At 47.0% G+C, this 19,480-nt stretch overlaps 2 protein-coding genes and 3 non-coding genes across 7 annotated transcripts in view; 4 read left to right on the forward strand and 1 right to left on the reverse strand.

Annotated features, from left to right (window-relative positions):
- Positions 1-2,899: 2,899 nt before the first annotated feature.
- Positions 2,900-7,153, forward strand: LOC124484323 (zinc finger MYM-type protein 1-like). Of its 3 annotated transcripts, none has more exons than XM_047045205.1 (5): positions 2,900-3,503; positions 3,786-3,857; positions 4,059-4,133; positions 4,427-4,526; positions 5,473-7,153. In XM_047045205.1, coding segments are annotated over exons 1-5 (399 nt in total). In that variant the 5' UTR covers positions 2,900-3,352; the 3' UTR covers positions 5,474-7,153. The 3 variants fall into 3 exon arrangements, with proteins under 3 accessions (XP_046901161.1, XP_046901159.1, XP_046901160.1); XM_047045203.1 differs by having other exon boundaries at positions 2,930-3,188; positions 3,330-3,503; positions 4,427-7,153; XM_047045204.1 differs by having other exon boundaries at positions 2,930-3,188; positions 4,427-7,153.
- A 1,003-nt stretch (positions 7,154-8,156) lies between these two features.
- On the forward strand, positions 8,157-8,230 carry trnai-aau. The gene has a single exon. It is a non-coding gene; the product is annotated as a tRNA-Ile (tRNA).
- A 741-nt stretch (positions 8,231-8,971) lies between these two features.
- On the forward strand, positions 8,972-9,043 carry trnaq-cug. The gene has a single exon. It is a non-coding gene; the product is annotated as a tRNA-Gln (tRNA).
- Positions 9,044-9,408: 365 nt separating this feature from the next.
- Positions 9,409-9,480, forward strand: trnaq-cug. The gene has a single exon. It is a non-coding gene; the product is annotated as a tRNA-Gln (tRNA).
- Positions 9,481-9,857: 377 nt separating this feature from the next.
- LOC124484321 (FERM and PDZ domain-containing protein 1) overlaps positions 9,858-19,480 on the reverse strand; it is a 17,694-nt gene continuing 8,071 nt past the window's right edge. Inside the window, exons 8-17 of the mRNA XM_047045201.1 lie at positions 19,204-19,329; positions 18,927-19,046; positions 18,402-18,538; positions 18,008-18,227; positions 17,560-17,742; positions 17,160-17,304; positions 15,381-16,709; positions 14,782-15,116; positions 14,155-14,634; positions 9,858-13,986 (exon numbers count right to left, since the gene is read on the reverse strand). Coding sequence (XP_046901157.1) covers positions 11,293-13,986; positions 14,155-14,634; positions 14,782-15,116; positions 15,381-16,709; positions 17,160-17,304; positions 17,560-17,742; positions 18,008-18,227; positions 18,402-18,538; positions 18,927-19,046; positions 19,204-19,329 — 5,769 coding nt within the window. The 3' untranslated portion in view covers positions 9,858-11,292. The remainder of the gene's footprint in view (positions 13,987-14,154; positions 14,635-14,781; positions 15,117-15,380; positions 16,710-17,159; positions 17,305-17,559; positions 17,743-18,007; positions 18,228-18,401; positions 18,539-18,926; positions 19,047-19,203; positions 19,330-19,480) is intronic.

Consider the following 19,480-nt stretch of genomic DNA (forward strand, 5'->3'; position numbering starts at 1 on the left):
GGTGCAACACCCAACACCCTCCTGCAGTCCTACCCCTTCCCTCAACCAGACCCATTAGATGAGTGACTAACCACCCTCACTCTCCTGCACAGCATGCCCTTCCATCATCTGATACTCTATCCTGTATTCTCTGCTGGGGAACTCCACCCTTGCTCTAGTATTTACTGCAGTGTACGACCACTGACGTAAAAAGAAATAAGGACAGTATTCTTCCCTTCTCCCATTCTTCCCCACCCTTTTATGAACAACCTTCCTCGCCCCCCCAACACACGCACGTGCACACACTTCAGTTGGCCCCCACTTTCATCTAGTAACATAACTGTGGCTCTGTGCGTCTGTGACTCTAGCCTCTAAAGTGGCCCCCTCAAGTCTCTTAACACCCGTATACATTACACCCGACTGCCTCCTTTCTGCCCCTACCATCCTGCAGCCCAAAACAACCAGAGAAAGTGCCCCCCCCCCCCACACACTAGGGGTTTCCAGCCCTTTGTCCGGACCGCTGTTGCGTGTCCTCCTTTTTGCCCTTTTGTCCTCCTTTTTGACCCTTTCTGCCCACCGTCGCAATTTACCACTTGCGTAGGCTTTCAGATGCCAAAAAGAAAGACCTCTTTCAAACCTACGTGGAGTTCAGAACTCCACTTTGCCACTAAGAGCAGCAAAGATCAATATACTGCCTTCTGTAAGCTCTGTCGCATTGATATAGACGTGAGTAGTAGGGGGAAAGGGGCTTTAGAGCATCATGCCTGCGCTACGCAACGGCACAAGGATAATGCTAGTTCTGCCGGGCACTCTTCCTTAACATAATTTTTTGCTCCGCACACAACAGCGGATGATAAAACAACTGCTGCTGAGCTGACCAAATTATATATTTTAATTTCTATTACAATTGAAATAGTTTGGGGAATGGTACTGTCTTATTTTCTTATTCATCTTATCCCTCCCCCCCCCCCCCCCTCTCGCCGGTCAACAACTTTTTGGGATTGTCCTCCTTTTTGGACCCAAGTGTCTTCCTTTTCAGGGTCATGCTTCTGGTCACCCTGCTACACACACACACACACACATACACACACAACCCCCCCCCCCCCTTCCCCAGAAAACACTGCATTAGGGGCCAACCTTTCTGTTGCTGGCCATCAAGCCACCAGTAAAGCTGTAGCATGCTAATGTACTTCAATGGACACCTTCCATTTACACTTACTCGTGTGCATGTTTCAGGGTTAGTGGGGTGGACTGTGCTCCATCAGGGACTACAGAGGAAGAAATATCAGTGACGCTCAGCCTGCCACCTCTCTTCCCCACAAGCTTGACACCTACGCATGGTTAGAGGCTGAGGACCTGTGTGACATAACTGTGTTCCTATCTGTGGCTGACGTGAGGAGACCCCTGAGAAGAGAAAACCCACAGAGGTCACCGGGGTCTGATAGAATTCCAGACTGCCAGGTGTGCAGACCAGCTAGCAAATGTTTTCACCTACATATTGAACCTCTCCCTGAACCAGTCGGCACTTCAAACAGACAACCACTGTCCCTCTACTTAAGAAAACTTCCATCACCTGTCTGAATGACTATCTCCCTGAAGTACTCCTTCCTTACGAAGGGCTTCGAGCGGTCAGTCAGATCCCAACTTTGCTCCTTCCTCCCCGACACCTTGGACCCCCTTCGACTGACATACCATCCCAACTGATCTCCGGACGACGCCATCATCCAAACAGTTCACACCGCCCTCTTCCACCTGGATGAGGGCGACACATAAGTGAGGATTCTGTTTATAGATACAGCTCAGCATTCAACACATTTGTGCGGGCCATGCTCAGGTCTCAACACCTCCCTTTGCAACTGGATGGACTTCCTGATAGGCAGACCCCAGGTGGTGAGAATGGAAAACCTCCTCTTCTCTGCAATGACCCTTAACACAGAGAGCCCCTCTGGGGTGCGTGACCTCTCCTGTAAGCTCTGTCCTCTCATGACAGTGTGGCCACGCGCAGCTCCAACATCATCCTGAAGTTTGCAGACCAGACCACCATCCTGGGCCTCATGCCCAACAGTGATGAGACTGCCTAGAGAGGGGGTCAATGTCTTGACAACATGGTGCCAGGACAACAATGTCTGCGAGACTCAGGAGATGCTAGTGGAGTTCAGGAAGTGTCGGGGGGTGGGGTCATTTTCCCATTCACATAGATGGAGCTGAAGAGAGCCTCCTGCTTCAAGTTTCTCTGTATGTTCATCAGTGATGACCTCGCCTGGTGCAGCCAATCAGATGTGGCAGCAAATATTGCAGGGAGGTCATTCTCAACATGACCTACACTGCCTTTAAATGAACATTTATTTCCTGTTTATGCTTCTGCTTGCCGACAGGAATTTCACTATCCAGAATGATCTTGTATAATACTTTGTACATATGACAATACTTGTGTTTGAGTTGACTTGGATGAGGTGAGCAAATGTATTAAAACAAATTTAAATTTAGGTTATAGGTAAAGACTGCCTTGAAATAATAATTCCCTTTTGGAGGATACCCTCTGAGTCATAATCCAAGGACTGGGCCTATTTTTGTTCTTGGCCCCCACATAATTCATGGCTAAGCCTATTAGGCTTTAGTTACGGGCCAGGCCCTGGCATGGTGGACTCATACCAAATGCCATTGAGTCATGTGTTTTTGGGACACATTTACGATGCATGTGCTTCTGGAAAATGATCGCTCAAACCTGACCCCCCCCCCCCCCCCCCCCCCCCCCCCCCACGGAAGCCTATGACCCAATTATTTTAAGACCAGCTGCATACTGTCAACACATCAACGGTCAACCGGGTTCTTTAGTATTGGTTGGAATGTAGAGGTTTGCCTTGTCACTCTCGATATATGTCTGTCCAGGAGGGGTGAATTTTGGGGTAATAACAGCAATGGCGGAGCCAGGGGGTGGCCTGGGTGGCCACGGCCACCCCCCGTAGAATCTCGGCCACCCCATTGGCCACCCCAAGCACCACATCAGAGCGGTTAAAAGTTTTGACGGCTGTGGAAAAATGCGGAACCTTTCTCGCACCGCTAGTACACTGTCGGACCCTTTAGCCACGCGCAGCGCGCACACATCCTGTATTTGAATTAAACGGCTCAAGCATGGCCTGAGAATGCCTGTTACCACCTGACGCTTCGACCGGCACCTGCGGCTAAGTGAAGAAACCCAAAACAGAAAGGTATGATATCATAATGGATGTTGTTTTTGTCTTCTAATAACTGTGACTATCCCACCCATGACTATCTATTTTGCGAAGTTTAGAAGCAAGCTAGATCGTGTTATGATTGTGTCAGGTATATACAGTATGCATTTTGGATAGGTGTCATTAAAGAGGGAAAAATAATGAAGAGGAAGAAGGCAGACATAGCATCCTTCTTCAGGGCAAGTGGAAAGAAGACAGCTAAGGCAAAGAATGAGGATGAGATGGAGAAAAAACAGGCAGAGAGCGAGGATGAGGAGCCCCCAGAGAGCAGCAACTTAAATGGACCTCCAGGTATACAGTATAGAGACTCACATATAGTACAGCTTGGTATGTTATTTACAATTGGCTTAAAGTGTGTCTATTCATATACAGGTCAGGTTGAAAGTGCATTGTAAAACATATCAGTTAGTTGTTTTTTCATTACATTAAAGTATGGCATATTTGTATTTGCTACCCAGAGACACTTTCACTAATATTATACTTTAGCTTATAGTGTGTTTGTTAAACACTATATAGCATGCATTATAAAACCTTTAGGAAAATTACCTGTACACCTTATTGTAATTATTTTAGATGTTTCTGAAAGATTGATTGAGAGCAGGACAGAAGAGTCCTCCCTGAGGAGTGGCCCCAGTGGATCCCCAGGTAAATTGTCAATCTTACATTGTATGTTGTACTCTTCTGCTAACTTTTCCATCGATATTGTCCACAAGTTTATATTGAATATGTTTAATGCTGTAGAAAATGAATTTTAATCTTTTGTATCTGTGAAATTGGATAGTGGATCATTACACCTTGTGGAAAATACTTTAAACACCTATTAATGTTTTTAATATATATATTTAGATTCCCACAGAGAAGATTCAGACAGCGAGAGAGAGGAGCCTCCAACAACGAGTGGCGGCCCAAGTGGACCTCTAGGTATACTCACTCTTTCACACATACTGGACACTTTAATTCCACTTCAATTTTGCCCAATCTGAAACAGTGGCCTGATAATTCATAAACAGGTATGAGTCATACCACTCACCTCAACTTGAGTAGAGTTGGATGAATGGCCTCAAATCTATAACGTTTTTAAGAAGATTATAGTGTTCAGATAATCCATTAGATGTAACATGGGATAGTACACGCCAATGTATGAGTTTATCTTGATTATTAATCTCTGCTGTAATTTAATAATTGAATATGCCTTTTTTTCCATTTTTAAACAGACATTTCCAAATCAAGAACTGATAGTCCAATCCAGCCACGTCTGAAACTCTATCCGAGGACACTCCAGGGCGACAGGCGCAGACACTTTCAGGCATCGTGGTACTCTATCCACACATGGCTTGAATATTCACTGTCACAAGACTCAGCATACTGTTATGCATGCAGGCATTTTGGCCTCCCACACACAGAGTCAGTGTTTACGTCAGCCTTGGGTTTTAAAAACTGGAAAAAGGCAACATTCAGAGATGGAGGGTTTTGTGGACATGCAAAGGGAGAGGGTCACACAAATGCAATGATTGCTTGGAAAGAATATGAGAGAGCAGATAAAGCTGATGCCTTGTTAATGAGTACTTTAAGTAAAGAACATCATAAGCAGATAGAGGAAAATTGTGCCTACATAAAAAGTTTAGCAGAAGTCCTACTGTTAACTGCAACCCAGAATATTTCACAGAGGGGACACAAGGAGACAGTAGATGCAGACAACAGGGGAAACTTCTTGGCTATATTGGACATGATTGCTAAACATGACCCAGTTGTTAAAAAGAAAATGACAGGGCCTCGCAATGCAAAATACACGAGCCACCAAACTCAAAATGAAATTTTGGATACATTAGCTGAAATGGTACGTGCTTCCATCATAAACGAAGTCAAGGAGAGTGAACTCTTTTCCCTTATGGCAGATGAAACTAAAGACCTTAAAAAAAAGGAGCAGATCTCTTTAGTGTTAAGATATTATTTTGCAGGAGCCGTAAAAGAGAGCTTTTTGCACTTTGAATCTGCAGACCGCCTAGATGCTGCAGGCCTGACGCATAAAATAATACAGGTACTTGAGAGATGTGGCTTGGAATACAAAAGTAACCTGATCGGGCAATCATATGATGGGGCTTCTGTCATGAGTGGCAAGCACTCAGGCGTTCAGGCTCGTATTAAAGAGGTGGCAAAACAGGCCTTTTATGTACATTGTAATGCCCATTGTCTTAATCTTGTTCTTGTGGACACAATTAAGGCAGTACCACAAGCTGAATGTTTTTTCGCATTGTTGCAGAGACTCTATGTATTTGTGTCTGGCTCGTACATTCACAACAAGTGGCTGAACATACAGAAAGAAATGTATCCTGGAGCACCCAGAGAACTTCAGCGATTGAGTGAAACAAGGTGGGCTTGCCGGCATATAGCTTGCCACACTGTTCTTGATAGACTACCTGCCATCATGCGTCTCCTTGTAGAAGTGGCTTCAGAAAACAGTGGCGATAGAAGCATTGATGCACGAGGCCTGCTCGCTCATTTGACCTGCAGTTCATTGGACTTTTGGTGATATGCAATAAGGCTTTTGCTGATGCAAGGTGTCTCTCTGACATGCTACAGTCTCCCTCTCTTGATTTGTGTTCAGCTGTGGATCTAGTTCAAGCCCTTGTGCAAAATGTTCAAGCTTACAGGGATGAATCCTACTTTGAAGGACTCTGGAGAGAAATCTTAAATACTGCTGAAAAATGTGATGTAGAGGTGGAACCTACTTCAAAAAGAAAGACAAAACAGAGCCGGTGGCTAGATGGACATGCTGTCATGTCCTCAACGGGTGAGCGTTCAGAGCAGAGTATGGACACTTTCCGTACCAGCATATTTTACCCTGTGCTGGATAACATGCTCAGTGAGCTAAACAGACGATTTGCTAAACCAAATTGTGAAATAATGTTGGGAATCCAAGCCTTAAATCCGTCAAGTAATACATTTTGCCAAGAGCAAGCTCTATTTGCATTTGCTTCTATTTATGAATGTAACACAGATGACCTCAAACACGAGTTACACCAAATGAAAAGAATCCTAGAGAGAAAAGTCAAATCTGGCATACAGAAGCCCTCTAGCCTAGTAGAACTCACTAAATTCGTTGAACCCTTTAAAGAGGTATTCCATGAGCTCTTCAGGTTATGCAAAATTGCTATTGCCATACTAGTCAGTACTGCCTCCTGTGAACGCAGCTTTTCCACACTCAAGTTAATAAAGACACACTTGAGATCCACTATGGATGATGATCGACTGAGCAGTCTGGGTATTTTAAGTGTGGAGTCCAGACAGGCAAAGTCCCTGGACTTTGGAATTTGTTAATCGATTTGCTGCTAATCACAATAACCGCAGAATACGTCTGAAATGAGTGTGTAAACAATGATATGATGAAGTGATGATGTAAATAGTTTCAATAATGCAGTTAGAAGTTCTGCATTGGAAGATTCCATGTAAATAATCCCCAAGGGCTTCGAGGCAATTGTTTTTTTAAGAGGCACTATTTTTTATAACACAAAGGAAAGTATCAAAGTGTTCAATGCCTCTGTTATATACAGGAGGCTAATCTTTAGATCTTTAAGGACAGTCATTGAAGTGTTCAGTTTTCATGAGATGTCACTGTTTGGATTCTCTGTCTGATATGTGTAAATGTGGCTCAAACTTGAATCATTCTTGCAGACTCCGCCTAATACCCATTGTGAATATGATGTTTGTTATTATGTGTTTGATAGATGTTTATGGATCGAATTGAAGAAAAATTGACACTGCTTATTTAAACAGGCTGTTAATGCTTGTCATATTTACATTTGTTGTAATTCAGCAAATTGTATTCAGGATGTTATTTTATTTATTTTCATATTTCTATACATTAGCTCAGTATTTTATACTTTTTGTTATTTAAAGATAAATCCATATTGTGATCAGACTTGATTAAAAAAACATTGCACTTCTAATTTTGCATCCTTGTTTTGTATTCCTGATGATACACTGAGAGAATTGACTTGGCTTGTCGCCATAAACTGAGGACATCTCTACTATAAAATAGAGTACCTTACTGTCATTGCATATCTCTACAACCATTGTTCGACTCAGTCGTACAATACAAAAAAAAACACAAATAGCAATCGGTAAATCAACACAGTTTAAAACCAAGTATGAATACAGAATTAGTGTATTCTTTTTTTTCACCTGAATTCCGAATAATGTTGAGATGTTTCCTATTTGTGTCTTAAATAGCTCTGCATCGCCTGGTGAGACACATGCTTGCCACCCAAAAATTATCACTGGCCCCATCCTGGCCACCCCAATGGAAATTCCCTGGCTCCGCCACTGAATAACAGTTGAATTACACAGGTGAAGACGAAGTGGTGAAGATTGGGGAAATGACAGTGACCTACGTTATTGCCGTAGCAATGCAGAGGATGCCACCAGCTTTAACATATCCTTGACAGTGGATTTACTGTAAATAAAATGACGATACAATTATCACAAGCTGGTTAAAGCTCATAGGGCAACTGGCAATTTAACCGGCGTAACTAACTGGGGGATACTACGAAGCAGGATTTGGGTTAGCGACGTAACCCTGTTTTTTTCAGAGTCACGACGGTCGTTCACTTCTTACTGCAGGGCAGATCGCCACAGCAACTACTATGCTAAACTATAGCCTACCTTTATTCTGCAATCTCATACAAACCTAGTTAAGTATATTTGAGGCGTTCACGTTACCCTTGCTGTCACTGATTGCCACCAGGCGGTGACATTATATATTTTAAAAAGCACGTCCACATTTTCCACCAATTTGTTCTTTGTACTGTGAACAGAACAGTAGTAATATTGTAGAAAACCAATAATAAACACACTGTGACTGAATCTACTGACACCAAATGTCTGTGAACCCAAATATAGGCACTGTCTAAGAATTACAGTCAAATTTCAGTCACCGTCCAGTGTGGCCGGTTAGCTCAGTTGGTTAGAGCGTGGTGCTAATAACGCCAAGGTCGCGGGTTCGATACCCGTACTGGCCAAATTTTCTTTGCTTCAAATCCTGAGACGGTGATAACGTGAATAATGTGTTGTCTGGTTGAATATGCATTTCAATCGAAAAGTTCATTAAGTTCATGTGGCGCATTGTTCTCTGCCTGGTTTTATGGGCTCTCCGACAGACAATGTTGCTACTGAATAGTAGCTATACCTTACTCGTTGACTGATAAAAACAGATTTGTTTATATCTCTAGCAAGACGTGAGGATCGTAGGATTATAGCATAGACTATAACCAAAATGTGTAATGTTTCTTAATTTCAGGCTGAGCTGATGGTCAAGGTCCCCTTTTGCTACAAATGTAAGTTAAGCCTACACCTTTGACCAACTGTCAGGCCGTTTATCCAAACTAGCAATTGCCCAATATTTCTTTGTAGGCCTAGACTTTAATGTTAGAGTTGCTGCAGCTGCAACAGGCCGGTCAATAGGCTCTTCGCCTGAAAGCCTGTGTTCTATGTCTGCGCACATTTCCAGTGGGCCTACTCCAAAGTCTAAATAAACGGAATGTTTCATGAATCACTGCTTACGGACAACCCACAATCACAACTTCAGGTAGGAAAGGTTACTGCATAACAACGAAGGAAAGTATATTGCATGTTGAGATCGTCTTAGACTTTTTCATTATGCTATCAAATAATCAAAATCATTTTTCAACGAAATAACGTTTCTGGCAGGCCTCCCAAATATTTTTGTAGATTAATCCTTTACTGCCATCGGTATTTCATCTGGTTCTATGGTGTAATGGTTAGCACTCTGGACTCTGAATCCAGCGATCCGAGTTCAAATCTCGGTAGGACCTGAGCGTTTTTGAACTGCTCTGTGCGTCTCAAGTACCCTTGGTTTAAATGGCTATGTTTAAACATGTGACGGAGCATATGGATTTCATAACATTTCAAGTATCGTAAGGAAATTATTTTGGTTATTATTTTGGTTGTGGAAATTACAGACCAAGCCTGAAATCTTCCCAAGTGCTTCCTCGCTGTTCCGCTTTTTGCAGCGGTCGCAGCCTTAGAACCAGAGACACACCTCAGCCAGCTCCACCAGGGTTTGGAAGCCGTCAGCCTGATATAAGAAGTTCTTTAACCCCCCGTCACCACCTTCTGATAACCCACCAACCATTTACTGTCATCGAACTGAACATGCCCCTTAACTAATAAAGTAGGTGGTTCTATGGTGTAATGGTTAGCACTCTGGACTCTGAATCCAGCGATCCGAGTTCAAATCTCGGTAGGACCTAAATTTTTGAGCGGTCGTCTAAGTACTGTATTTGTGGATATCATTGCATATTGTAACTTCAAATACAGTTGTGTAACCCAATTGCGCTGAAATTTGTCATTGGTGTGAATACAAACTGAACACCTGTCTATCGCATAGAACATCTGTCTATCGCATAGAAACTTTGTGTGCTATTAGGCAAATACTTTTGACAATGTAATTGTTTTTTTCATTTTTTTTATTAATGGTGGGGACTCAAAGCATCACAAAGCAAAAGCAGGCGTATAACTTCTTCAGTCACTCTTGATCCCTGATATTACAACAATGCAGACATGGTTTAAATATGGCATGCTTCGTGGGCACAGATGAATTGAAAGCATATTTTAGCTCTTCAGTTCGAAGGTTAATTCTTCCTAAAGCAATTATGTGAACATTTTATGACCAAAATGTATCACTTTATGAAACATAACCCATGCTAAATATGATTCCTTTATTTGTTTGGTGAAGAAAACTAAAACTGAAAACAAAAACTAAATAATTAATACATCTTTGTAATGTCATTAAAATTATATAATTAACTGGCCTGGTGATTAAGTGTGAAGTACTGCTTTGTTGAGAAACTGTGAATTTCTGCAGTGAACAGAACATGCAAGTTCAATTCTTTATTTATTTCCAGAAATATTTTCTGCCCTGGTCACCCCCTTGACGTTTTGTAAGCAACACAGCCAACCCCGACTACAATCATTCTCTGTATGTGGCAGCCATTCTAACGTCTTCAAACTGTCCATAACCATTGTCTGTGCAAAAGACAACAACAAATTATAAGAAAGACATCAATCCCTTCCTTATCCACCCATTTGAAAAAGTCATACACATTAATAAGCACTGAGCTGGTGTTTATAAAATATCGAACAGAGCTCCCAGAAACATTTATACAAGCTACTCAAGAAAACTATTTTGGTTTTGTAAACGGTCCATTCATGTTCAGTCTACTACTTTCGTCCAGTGGAACAGTCAGCCCTGTGACAGACAGGAAATCACAGACCATGTCTGAAATTGGAAAGTGATTCCGAGCAAACCCCTGTTTTTTGGAGATGCATGTGTGTGTGTATGTGCTTTGTGTGTATCTATATTTGTGTGTGTATGTGTGTAAATCATTTTCTTGTCTAAAACATTTTTTGTAAACATTCCTTGTTCGTTCTGTTTTCCTCGAGATTCTTCTCTGTTTGGCCGCGTTTCCCAGATTCGTTAAGAAGCTCTTAACGCTAAGAGCTTCTTAGGAGCGTTTTAAGAGCGTTCTTGAGCGCTCTTAGAACGCTCTTAAAAATCTGGGAAACGCGGCCTTTTCCGGTTCGATAACTACCAAACCAATAACATGAAAGATACAAAATAAATAGATCAATAAATATATAGTATATTCAAATATAAATACTTAAATACTGAAACACAGACAGGTTTGCTTTGAGTCTAGCGATTGTCATTACGTGTGGCCTTTATGACAGGGTGACACTTTATTACAGTTTGTTCTACTGAGAGTGACTGACCAGTTAGGGACCAATGCACATTATGCCACTGTTTAGGTCAACCACAAGCACTGTACCCTAGAGGAGGCCTCGTGGTCTGTTATGACACCATAAGGAATGTCTCAATTGGTCTGGGATGTCAGGGTGTTAGTGATTAATCACTACGGGAACTTTGACATCGCAGAGGCTGTAAAACAACCAATGGGTCTTTAGAACTTGTCATTTAGTCACTACAAGTAATCCTCCGTTTGTGACCCGTCAAGTGTCAGACCTCCCTCAGAGTTAAAGGTTAAATAGGCAGCCACATCATTCAAAGGGCGGTGAGCGTACGAAACAGCTGGGTGAGGCAGAAGACGGAGGCGGTGAGTGCTGTGCACTGTTTGGCCAGCAGCTTGGTGCTGAGGTCGTGACATGTCCGTCTCCCGCTCGCCCTCTCCGCCGCCAGTGCAAACTCCCGGAAGGCCCGCGCCACGTCCGCCAAACCGGCCACCGCTTCGCTGTTCCGCCTGTCACAGCGGTCGCAGCCAGAGAACCAGAGGCACACCCCTGCCAGCTCCACCAGAGTCTGGAAGCTATCGGCCAGGGAGATGAGCATCTCTTCGGGGCTCTGGCCCACCCTCACCACCTTCTGGCAGCCTGCCATGAGCCGGCGAGCTTCCCCGTGCAGCGTTCGCTTGTTCTCGCTGAAGTGGGCAGGGCAGCTGTCCCTGGGGTGCCTCCCCCCACGTCCTCCCCTGGCCCCGCCTTCTAAGATGGAGAGCAGCTGGTCTACATCTCCGCGGAGTGTCTGGAAACCCGCCGGAGGGGCCGGATAACGGCGTTGGCGCAGTCGGTTGATGGTCTCTTTGTGCGCCTCGGACAAGAAGCAATTGGATGGCTCCAAAGGGGAAAGGAGGGGGCTAACTTCGGTGGAGGAGGAGGGAGAGATGACCATTCGTGGGAAGGAGGGAGAGAGGGAGGCGGAAGGAGAAGAGGAAAGGAAAGAGGAGGAAAGGAAAGAGGAGGATGGGTGAGAGGTCATCAGAGGAAGCACCTCGGAGGCATGGGTCACGTCACTCTGTGTGCGGCAGGAGAACTCGTAAACTGTCAGCTCGTCGTCAAAACTGTCCCCCCCGCTGAAGCAGTTGGTATAGACCATAGGACACCCACACGCGTCCAGGGGAGTCTGAACACCTTCCAGCACAGACTCGCACCCAGATGCCAGAATAGAGCTACACCCAAAATCAGGCTTTATCTGTGGGGAATATTCTGGGTGGGCCTGGCTTTGAGTCTTCGGCTGGGCCTCACAGACAGTGAACACTCCACAGCTTGTGCTAAGTAATTTGACCTGGCCTGAGTCTCCTCCTGCAGGCTTACAGAGCTCTTTAGAAGTGACACTGCTACCCCCCACTGCCATGCTTGGGAAACTGAGTCCTGGACCATTAAGACTCTGCGTGGTCACCACTATTTCAGCGGGAACAGGATGGACAGGGTTGTTCATTTGAGGTCTGTAGATGTCCGTTTTATTTCTGGAGGTATCTATTTTTGGCTTAGAAATGTTCATTTTTGAGTCTAGATTCAGAGGTCTGAGCTCATTGCAGATTGGCAGGGGAGGGCTTTCATGGACCATCACCACCTTCTCCACCAGCTCCTTGACCTCCGACATAGTCGACTGCGTGATCTCAGCCCCCGTGGTTTCTATGACCACTTCCCCTTCCACCTCTGACCCTGTCAGCGTTACCTCAGAATCGTCCGACTCTGCTGATTCTACCTGACTTGTGTCCTTTACAACGCCGACCTTATTTTCAGCAGTGACCTTGGTGATGACATCTCTGGAGGGGCTCTTGACTGTGCTCCCTAGCCCTGTTTGGCTAAGGGTTTCTTGGGAACGTGACAAGTAGAGGGGCAGGCTCTGGATCTTCCCTCGCAGGGTGGAAGCCGACAAGCGACCGCCGATGATGCCAGGGGAGCATGGCTGGAGAAGGAACCCAGAAGGGGATGGAGGCTCGTTGGGAAGCTTGTGAAAAGTGGTCACCTTAGGCTTAGCTGTGTCAACATTGTCATTAGTTGTGCTAGCATTAGCCTCCATGCTAGCCGTTTTAAAAACTGCGTTTTTTGTGTCAGCGAGAGAATCCGGTAGGATGGAGGTTTGGACATTAACCACAGTGGAAGCAGTGCTGACCGGCGTAGGTTGGATGCCTGCTGTAGCATCAAGCTTTGCTGTAATGGAGTTTATGGTGGCAGCAAAATCTGTATTTGATGTTACTGAATGAATGTGCGCAGTCAAAAGATGAACATTTGCAGGGGATTCAACGTTAGCAGTGGTAGCACGATCCAAGCTCAAATCACAGATGTTAGCGTTGCCTTCATCATCACTAGCGGTTACCAAATTGACACTAGGCACATTTGCTTCATCAATAGCATAAGAAGAATTCAAGCTACCAGTATCTCCATCACCGAGGATGGAAGTAACGGAGCCAACGATATTCTCAGTGGCAGTATGAACAGCTATAGTGGGGACAGAACCTATCTCAACAGACGCTCTCCCACTCTCGCTCTGTTTGCCATTTGGTAAATCTTCGCTGTGGTTTCTGGTTAAGAAACCATCATATACTGGCTGTAGGTAAGGGTTAGGGGGGTTGGTTGGCATGTGCTCTTCCATGCCTCTGTTGCCCCCCTGCCCTCTTTCTGGGTGGGGTAAGTGAGGTGTAGAGAGGTTGTGGTGTGGAGGTAGTGAGGGGGTGGGTGGCGGTGGTGGTGGATGGCTTGGGGGGATAAAATTCCTCCTCACAACTCTACCAGCCCCATACGTCTTGTTATGTGAACTAGGGGATGAGAGTCTTGGAAGGGGTCTGACAGGAACATCCTCACCCTTTTCCTCTTTGTTGAAACAGCGAGGTGGGTTATTGGTCTGAAGTCCCTCTTCAGCAAATACATTTGGTTCTTCAGTGCTGGGTGAGGGCACTCTCCCTTTCTCTTCTCCTGTCTCCTCCCCTCTCCCTGTCTCCTCTCCTGCCTTCTCTCCTGTCTCCTCCTCTCCTGTGTCCTCCCCTCTCCCTTTCTCCTCTCCTGCTTTCTCCCCTGTCTCCTCCTCTCCTGTCTCCTCCCCTCTCTCTTTCTCTGTTTCCTTACCTCTCTTGTCCTCCCCTCCTGTCTCCTCCCCTCTCCCTTTCTCCTCTCCTCTCTCCTCCCCTCTATCTTCCTCCTCTCTTGCCTTCTCCCTACTCCCTTTCTCCTCTTCTGTCTCCTCCTCTTTCTCTTCCTCTTCCAGGATCTCAGCCAGGAACATATGACCAGCACAGGCTCCTTTCAATGACCCCTCTCTCTCATCCCCCTCCTCTTTTCTCTTTCCCACTTTTTTCTGTCCCTCTTTCTCTTCCTCCTCCCCGTCCCCTCTTCGGTCGGCGCTCTCCTTCCCGTCGGGGTCCACCCTGGAGCGGACAGCAGAGATAGAGGGGCAGGCTGCCGTCACCAGAGCCGTGACCGATTTGAACTCCATGGAGTCTGGCTCCATCTCCATATCCTGCTGCCTGGACCTGGAGCTCCTCAGGAGGTCCTTCCTGTCCTCGTCTGGGTCCCGGTGTCGGCTGGGCATGGTGAGGATGGGCTTGGACTCCAGCTGGGCTGGTTCCCCCTCTGTGTGCTTCAGGCAGGAGACGGTGGGAGACGGGTTCTAAGACAATAGATTAGATAGGGTTGGATGTCAAGAACAGTGCTCATTGACATGTACTATGATATCTATCTACTTCTACACCTATTGACACCACAACAGGGTACCAATAAAATGGTTACGATTCATCACTGTCTGTAGACTGCACACCTGGGTCTGTTCAGAAGGTTCTGGGTCAGAGCTCAGCATCTGGCTGTCATCGGCCTGAGCAATGTGGTTCTTCTGGCTCGAGTTCTGGTAAGGATGCTGGTCTTGGTTGTTGTCGAGGTCTGTTTCTGGGAAGGAAACTCTGGAGGTGAAGTTTGTCTCCATGAAGGATCGTCGCTTTCTGGACCTTCTCCTCAGTCTGGCCCTCGCCTCTCGTCCTCCCTCCTCCTCGCTTCCCCCTTCTTCCTCTTTTCCTTCCTGCCGCTGTTCTGGAATGCTGATTCCAATATCGCTCGGGCTCACACTTCGACTATCTTCTCTCATCTCTGCGGCAAAATCTGGACATAAGAATGATTCAAGTCAAAATAAATTTAAAAGTCAAATGTTATCAAAGAAAGGGACAATTGCTTCCTTGGAGAACCACAAAGGCCACTGTGAATAATTACACTCCAACCTCCTCGACCTCCTAATCGTTTACCTTTAATTGGGTTTTTAATGAGCAGCGCTTCAATAATAATACTAGTGCTCTTTCGGGTGTCTTAATTGACAGACTTTTAGACCCATCATTTTTTTACCTTTAGACCCATCATTTTTCCCCTCACCTCGAGGCACGGCTCCCAACGTTGGGTCTTCGGGCGAGGCAAAGCGGTCGCTGGCGTCGAAGAACTCCTCCTCCGAACTGCTGTCTCCAAAACCGGGTGGTGGCTGGAGGATGGGCACGGACTCCAGCTCCAGCGCCGGAGGCTGTGCCTCCTCCTGCTCCTCCTCCTGCTCCTCCTCCTGCTCCTCCTCCTCTTCTTCGGCCTCTACCGCTGCCGGGCTGCGGTCGCTGTGGAGGCGGGAAAGGCTGTGAGCGCTATCCGGGGTGACGTTCGAGCAGATGTTGTAGTAACACCTGGCGTCGCTCTGCTCAAAGTTGAACACGCAGTCTAGGTGGGAAGGGGGGGAAGGGGACGCGTGGAGGCGCTCAAGACAACCCTCCCCGCCTTTGTCTTGTTTCTCGCCGCCCGTCTCTGACGTGTCATCCGTCTCCCTCCTCTCCCCCTCCCCCTCATCCTCGTCCTCGCTGGCCTCTGGGGGGCTCGGCAGGTATTCCACCATGCGGGAAAGCTCGGCAAAACACAGGAAGTTGTCTGACACAGGGTCAAAGGTCATGTCCGCGGGGGAGAGGTGGGGGTCGTCCTCGTCATTGGTCGTCCCGTGTTCCCCTTCTCTCACCTGGTGGGGTGCAGACGGTTCCCACCTGGAATGAGGGGGGTCAACTGTGAGGCGAAAGAGGGGATGGGCATGTGGGGCAGGGGGAGAGAGAAGGTGGGGATGAGGGGGGGGATAAGTATGGGGGTGAATGTGATGGTGGGCGGAGGATGAACAGGAAATGAGGTCGTCCTCCTCTAGGGCGTCCAGTGAGTCGCTGGAGATGCTGGTGATGAAGCGTGAGTCCGTCCTACAGGATTCGGACGCCTCCGACACAGAGGGGTGGTCCTCCACAGCTAGCATCTCTCCTCCTCCTCCCCCCCCTACCTCCTCATTCCCCACTCCATCCCCAGTCTCCTCCTCTATCTTCTCCTTTCCCCCTTCTCCAGCCCCCTGCATTCTCTCTTCCTCCGTCCCCTCCGTTTCTCCTCCTCCCTCCACCGGTTTCTCTTTCTCTCTGTTTTCAGAAGAAACCCTTTCAGCGTGCTTCTCTCTTTTCTCCTCCTCCTTCTCCCGTTCCTCTTTCTTGCGAGATTCCTGACACGACTTCTCCCTCCTCCGCACTCTCCTCTTTTCTTCACGCTCTTTCCGTTTCTTCTTCAGCTGCTCCCTCGCTTGTTCGGGGTCCGACGTGGACCTGGGCCTGGGCTGCTTGCTGCAGGACACGAGGGTGACCAGGGTGTCCATGTCCAGATCTGACGAGTCATCAGTATCGCTGCCACAACGCGACACGTAACCTGCACACACACACACACACAGACACACACTCAGAACAACATGAAACCTCCGACTACATCTTCTCCTGTTACTTTCAACAGACCAAATGTATGTCCTCTCTGGAATCGGATCTACATTATGTCAAAGTCTCATCGATCAGTGTACAGGAAATGGCAGTTCAGTTTCAGACACCGTCTTTTCCCTCATCTCTGTACAATGTTCAATGTCAATGTATGGCTCATGACTCTTACAGAATTGAACTCATCATCCAAAAGGCCTTTAATCAAGGCATACCGGTTGGCCTTAGCGCAATAGGCCATGTTCGTGGTTTGTGAAATAAGCAGTAGGGTGGTTAATTTGGATGAAAAAGAAGGTGGGGGTAGTGATGTCAATACTTTATATAGAAATGGTAGAGGTAGCGAGTTTAGTTTGCAGCTCATGGGGTTGAGTGTGGGTGCAAGTGTTTGTACCCTCCTCTGCCGACACCCGGTGTTTCCTGGTGGGGTCTGTCCAGGGGAAGATGTTGATGTTGGGGTCCACCAGCAGACGGCAGTAGCCAGCCACCAGACAGGAGAGGTCCTTGGCTGCTATAGACTCCAACAGCAGAGTTATGGGCTGGAGCAGAGGAGAAGAGGAGGAGAGAGAAGATTTCAAAAGGTCATATTATTCAACTCAGCAGGTTGGATATGGATTACTTTCCCAACCCAGGCAAATGTAATGAGTATAGAAGAAGAAGAAAAATGTAGTGTTAAGTGTATCCGTATCTACCTACAGTAAGTGTAGCGTGTGTGCCTTTGTCTCTGGTGTGCACGACAGAGATAGTATGCTTCTATGTGTGTGTGTATGCGTGTCGTGTGTGTTTGATCTGACCTTGATTTCCTGCAGGTAGATCTTGACCAGGCTCACGCGCTCCGACTCGGGAAGCAGCTCGATGCGCGTGATGCTGCCGAACTCGGTCAGCGTGGTCATGATGCTCAGCTTGTGGTTGACCACCTGGCTCACGCCGTAGCGTGCGCCCACCAACAGGGTCACCATGGATTCCCTATCCTGCAGCTGTTGGTGGGGTGGGGGTGGGGTGGGGGGGGGGTGCGGAGAGGTGGGGGAGTAGAGACGGTGTGCACGTGAAGGGGGTGGGGGTACTTGAGTTGCATAGCAGGTTTTTGACATGACAGGTGAAAGACTTCATTGCTATGTGTAGGGGTGGGGGCGCCTCGTGTACGGTTAATAAGGAAGGAGGACGGGTGTTCAAGTCTTCATTTTCACCCAAAATAATTATTAGGAAGTATTGTCAGCTTTGTATTCTCTCTCTCTCTCCTACCATCATGGTGGCGCTGAAGGACTTCCCCCCAAAGGACTTCAGGTCGCTCAGCTCCTCCAGGTAGTTAGTCCTCGCCTGATTTGCCGTGAGCACCTTCTGCTTGGGCTCAATCTGTGCCTGGCTCTTCTTCATGTGGTAGCCAATAGCCTTCCTCAGATCCTTCTCCCTCATGTTCCTCAGTAGGGTGGACGACACAAAGTTCTCGATGCCCCATGTTTTCCTATAGGTGAGTTCAGAACCGTCCACCGTGTGTGTGCGTAAGAGGGTGCAGAAAGAGCGCTGCGTGTGTACATTGTGTGTGTGTGTGTGGAAACCATTTGTGCCTGTATCCGTACTTGCAGTGCATTGTGGGAGTACATTTATGCATGTGTGCGCGTGAGCTTGTAAGACTCACGTGATGATCTTCAGGTTGGTCTTAGGGGACTGTCCACAGCTGGCTAGTCTTTCCTGGATGTGCAGGGCAGCTAGTCTCAGGGCCGTGTTGCACCTCATCTCCACCGCAAACCTCTCCTGCAGCACGTCGTTCACGCCCTGGAAACACACACACGTGTTGGGGAGTCAGGTGGCTGAGCGGTTAGGGAATCGGGCTAGTAATCTGAAGGTTGACGGGTCGATTCCCGGCCGTGCCAAACAACGTTGTGTCCATGGGCAAGGCACAATTTTCCCTACTTTCCTCGGGTGTAAGTCCCTGTACTTACTGTAAGTCGCTCTGGATAAGAGCGTCTGCTAAATTACTAAATAGTGTGCGCACATCCTTGTACACACTAGCATAAACATCTCAACCGATTACATGTCCCATTTTCACTGATAGTTCATCAGTGTAAACATGTCTGTTGGGTTACGTGTGTGAGACCTTGTTGAAGGCACACGACTCCTCGTCCTCATTTCCGCACCCGTCCGCTCTCTCACATCCACTGACCTGCAGGTAGAGGTACTCGAAGGCAGTGGGGTCATCCTGCAGCATGTCCTGGGGGTCTCTGGGCATGAAACACACACGGAACAGGCACCTGAAGTCGTGAGACTCCCTCTTCTGGACCACCTGTAGTACACACACACACATTCAGAAATGAATGGTCGGTGACTGTTAAAAACGGGTCAAATGAGTTATGTGCTTGTGAGTGTGTGTGTCCTGCACATGCACGTCAACTGGGAATTTGCCGTAGTACAGCATGTGGAACTGTGTGTGTGCAGTGTACCTGCTGGATCCTCTCCTCGTCGTGTAGAAGCAGGAGCTTGGTAATGCTGTACTGCTGCTCCAGCACTAGAGAGAAGTGCTCGATGCGAGACAGGGACAGCTTCTCTTTCAGAGTCATCACAATGTCCTAGCAGTGGCCAGAGAAACGGAGATCATCCCACATTTGTAGGAAATATGACAGTAGTGCTGTGGACGCAGCTTACATGGGCTTGTATTGTGCTTTTAATAGCACCGCGTACAACTTGTGTGCTGGTGTCGTGCTTCACACTGTGGCGTTG

Source organism: Hypomesus transpacificus, chromosome 22, assembly GCF_021917145.1.
Source record: "Hypomesus transpacificus isolate Combined female chromosome 22, fHypTra1, whole genome shotgun sequence".
NCBI lineage: Eukaryota > Metazoa > Chordata > Actinopteri > Osmeriformes > Osmeridae > Hypomesus > Hypomesus transpacificus.

Bases quoted from the DNA above. Each gene is read 5' to 3' on its own strand.
- LOC124484323 (XM_047045203.1), top strand. From the start codon at position 3,353: ATGAAGAGGAAGAAGGCAGACATAGCATCCTTCTTCAGGGCAAGTGGA. The intron at 3,504-3,785 runs GTATACAGTATA...TAATTATTTTAG, and splicing joins CAACTTAAATGGACCTCCAG to ATGTTTCTGAAAGATTGATT. The intron at 3,858-4,058 runs GTAAATTGTCAA...ATATATATTTAG, and splicing joins TGGCCCCAGTGGATCCCCAG to ATTCCCACAGAGAAGATTCA.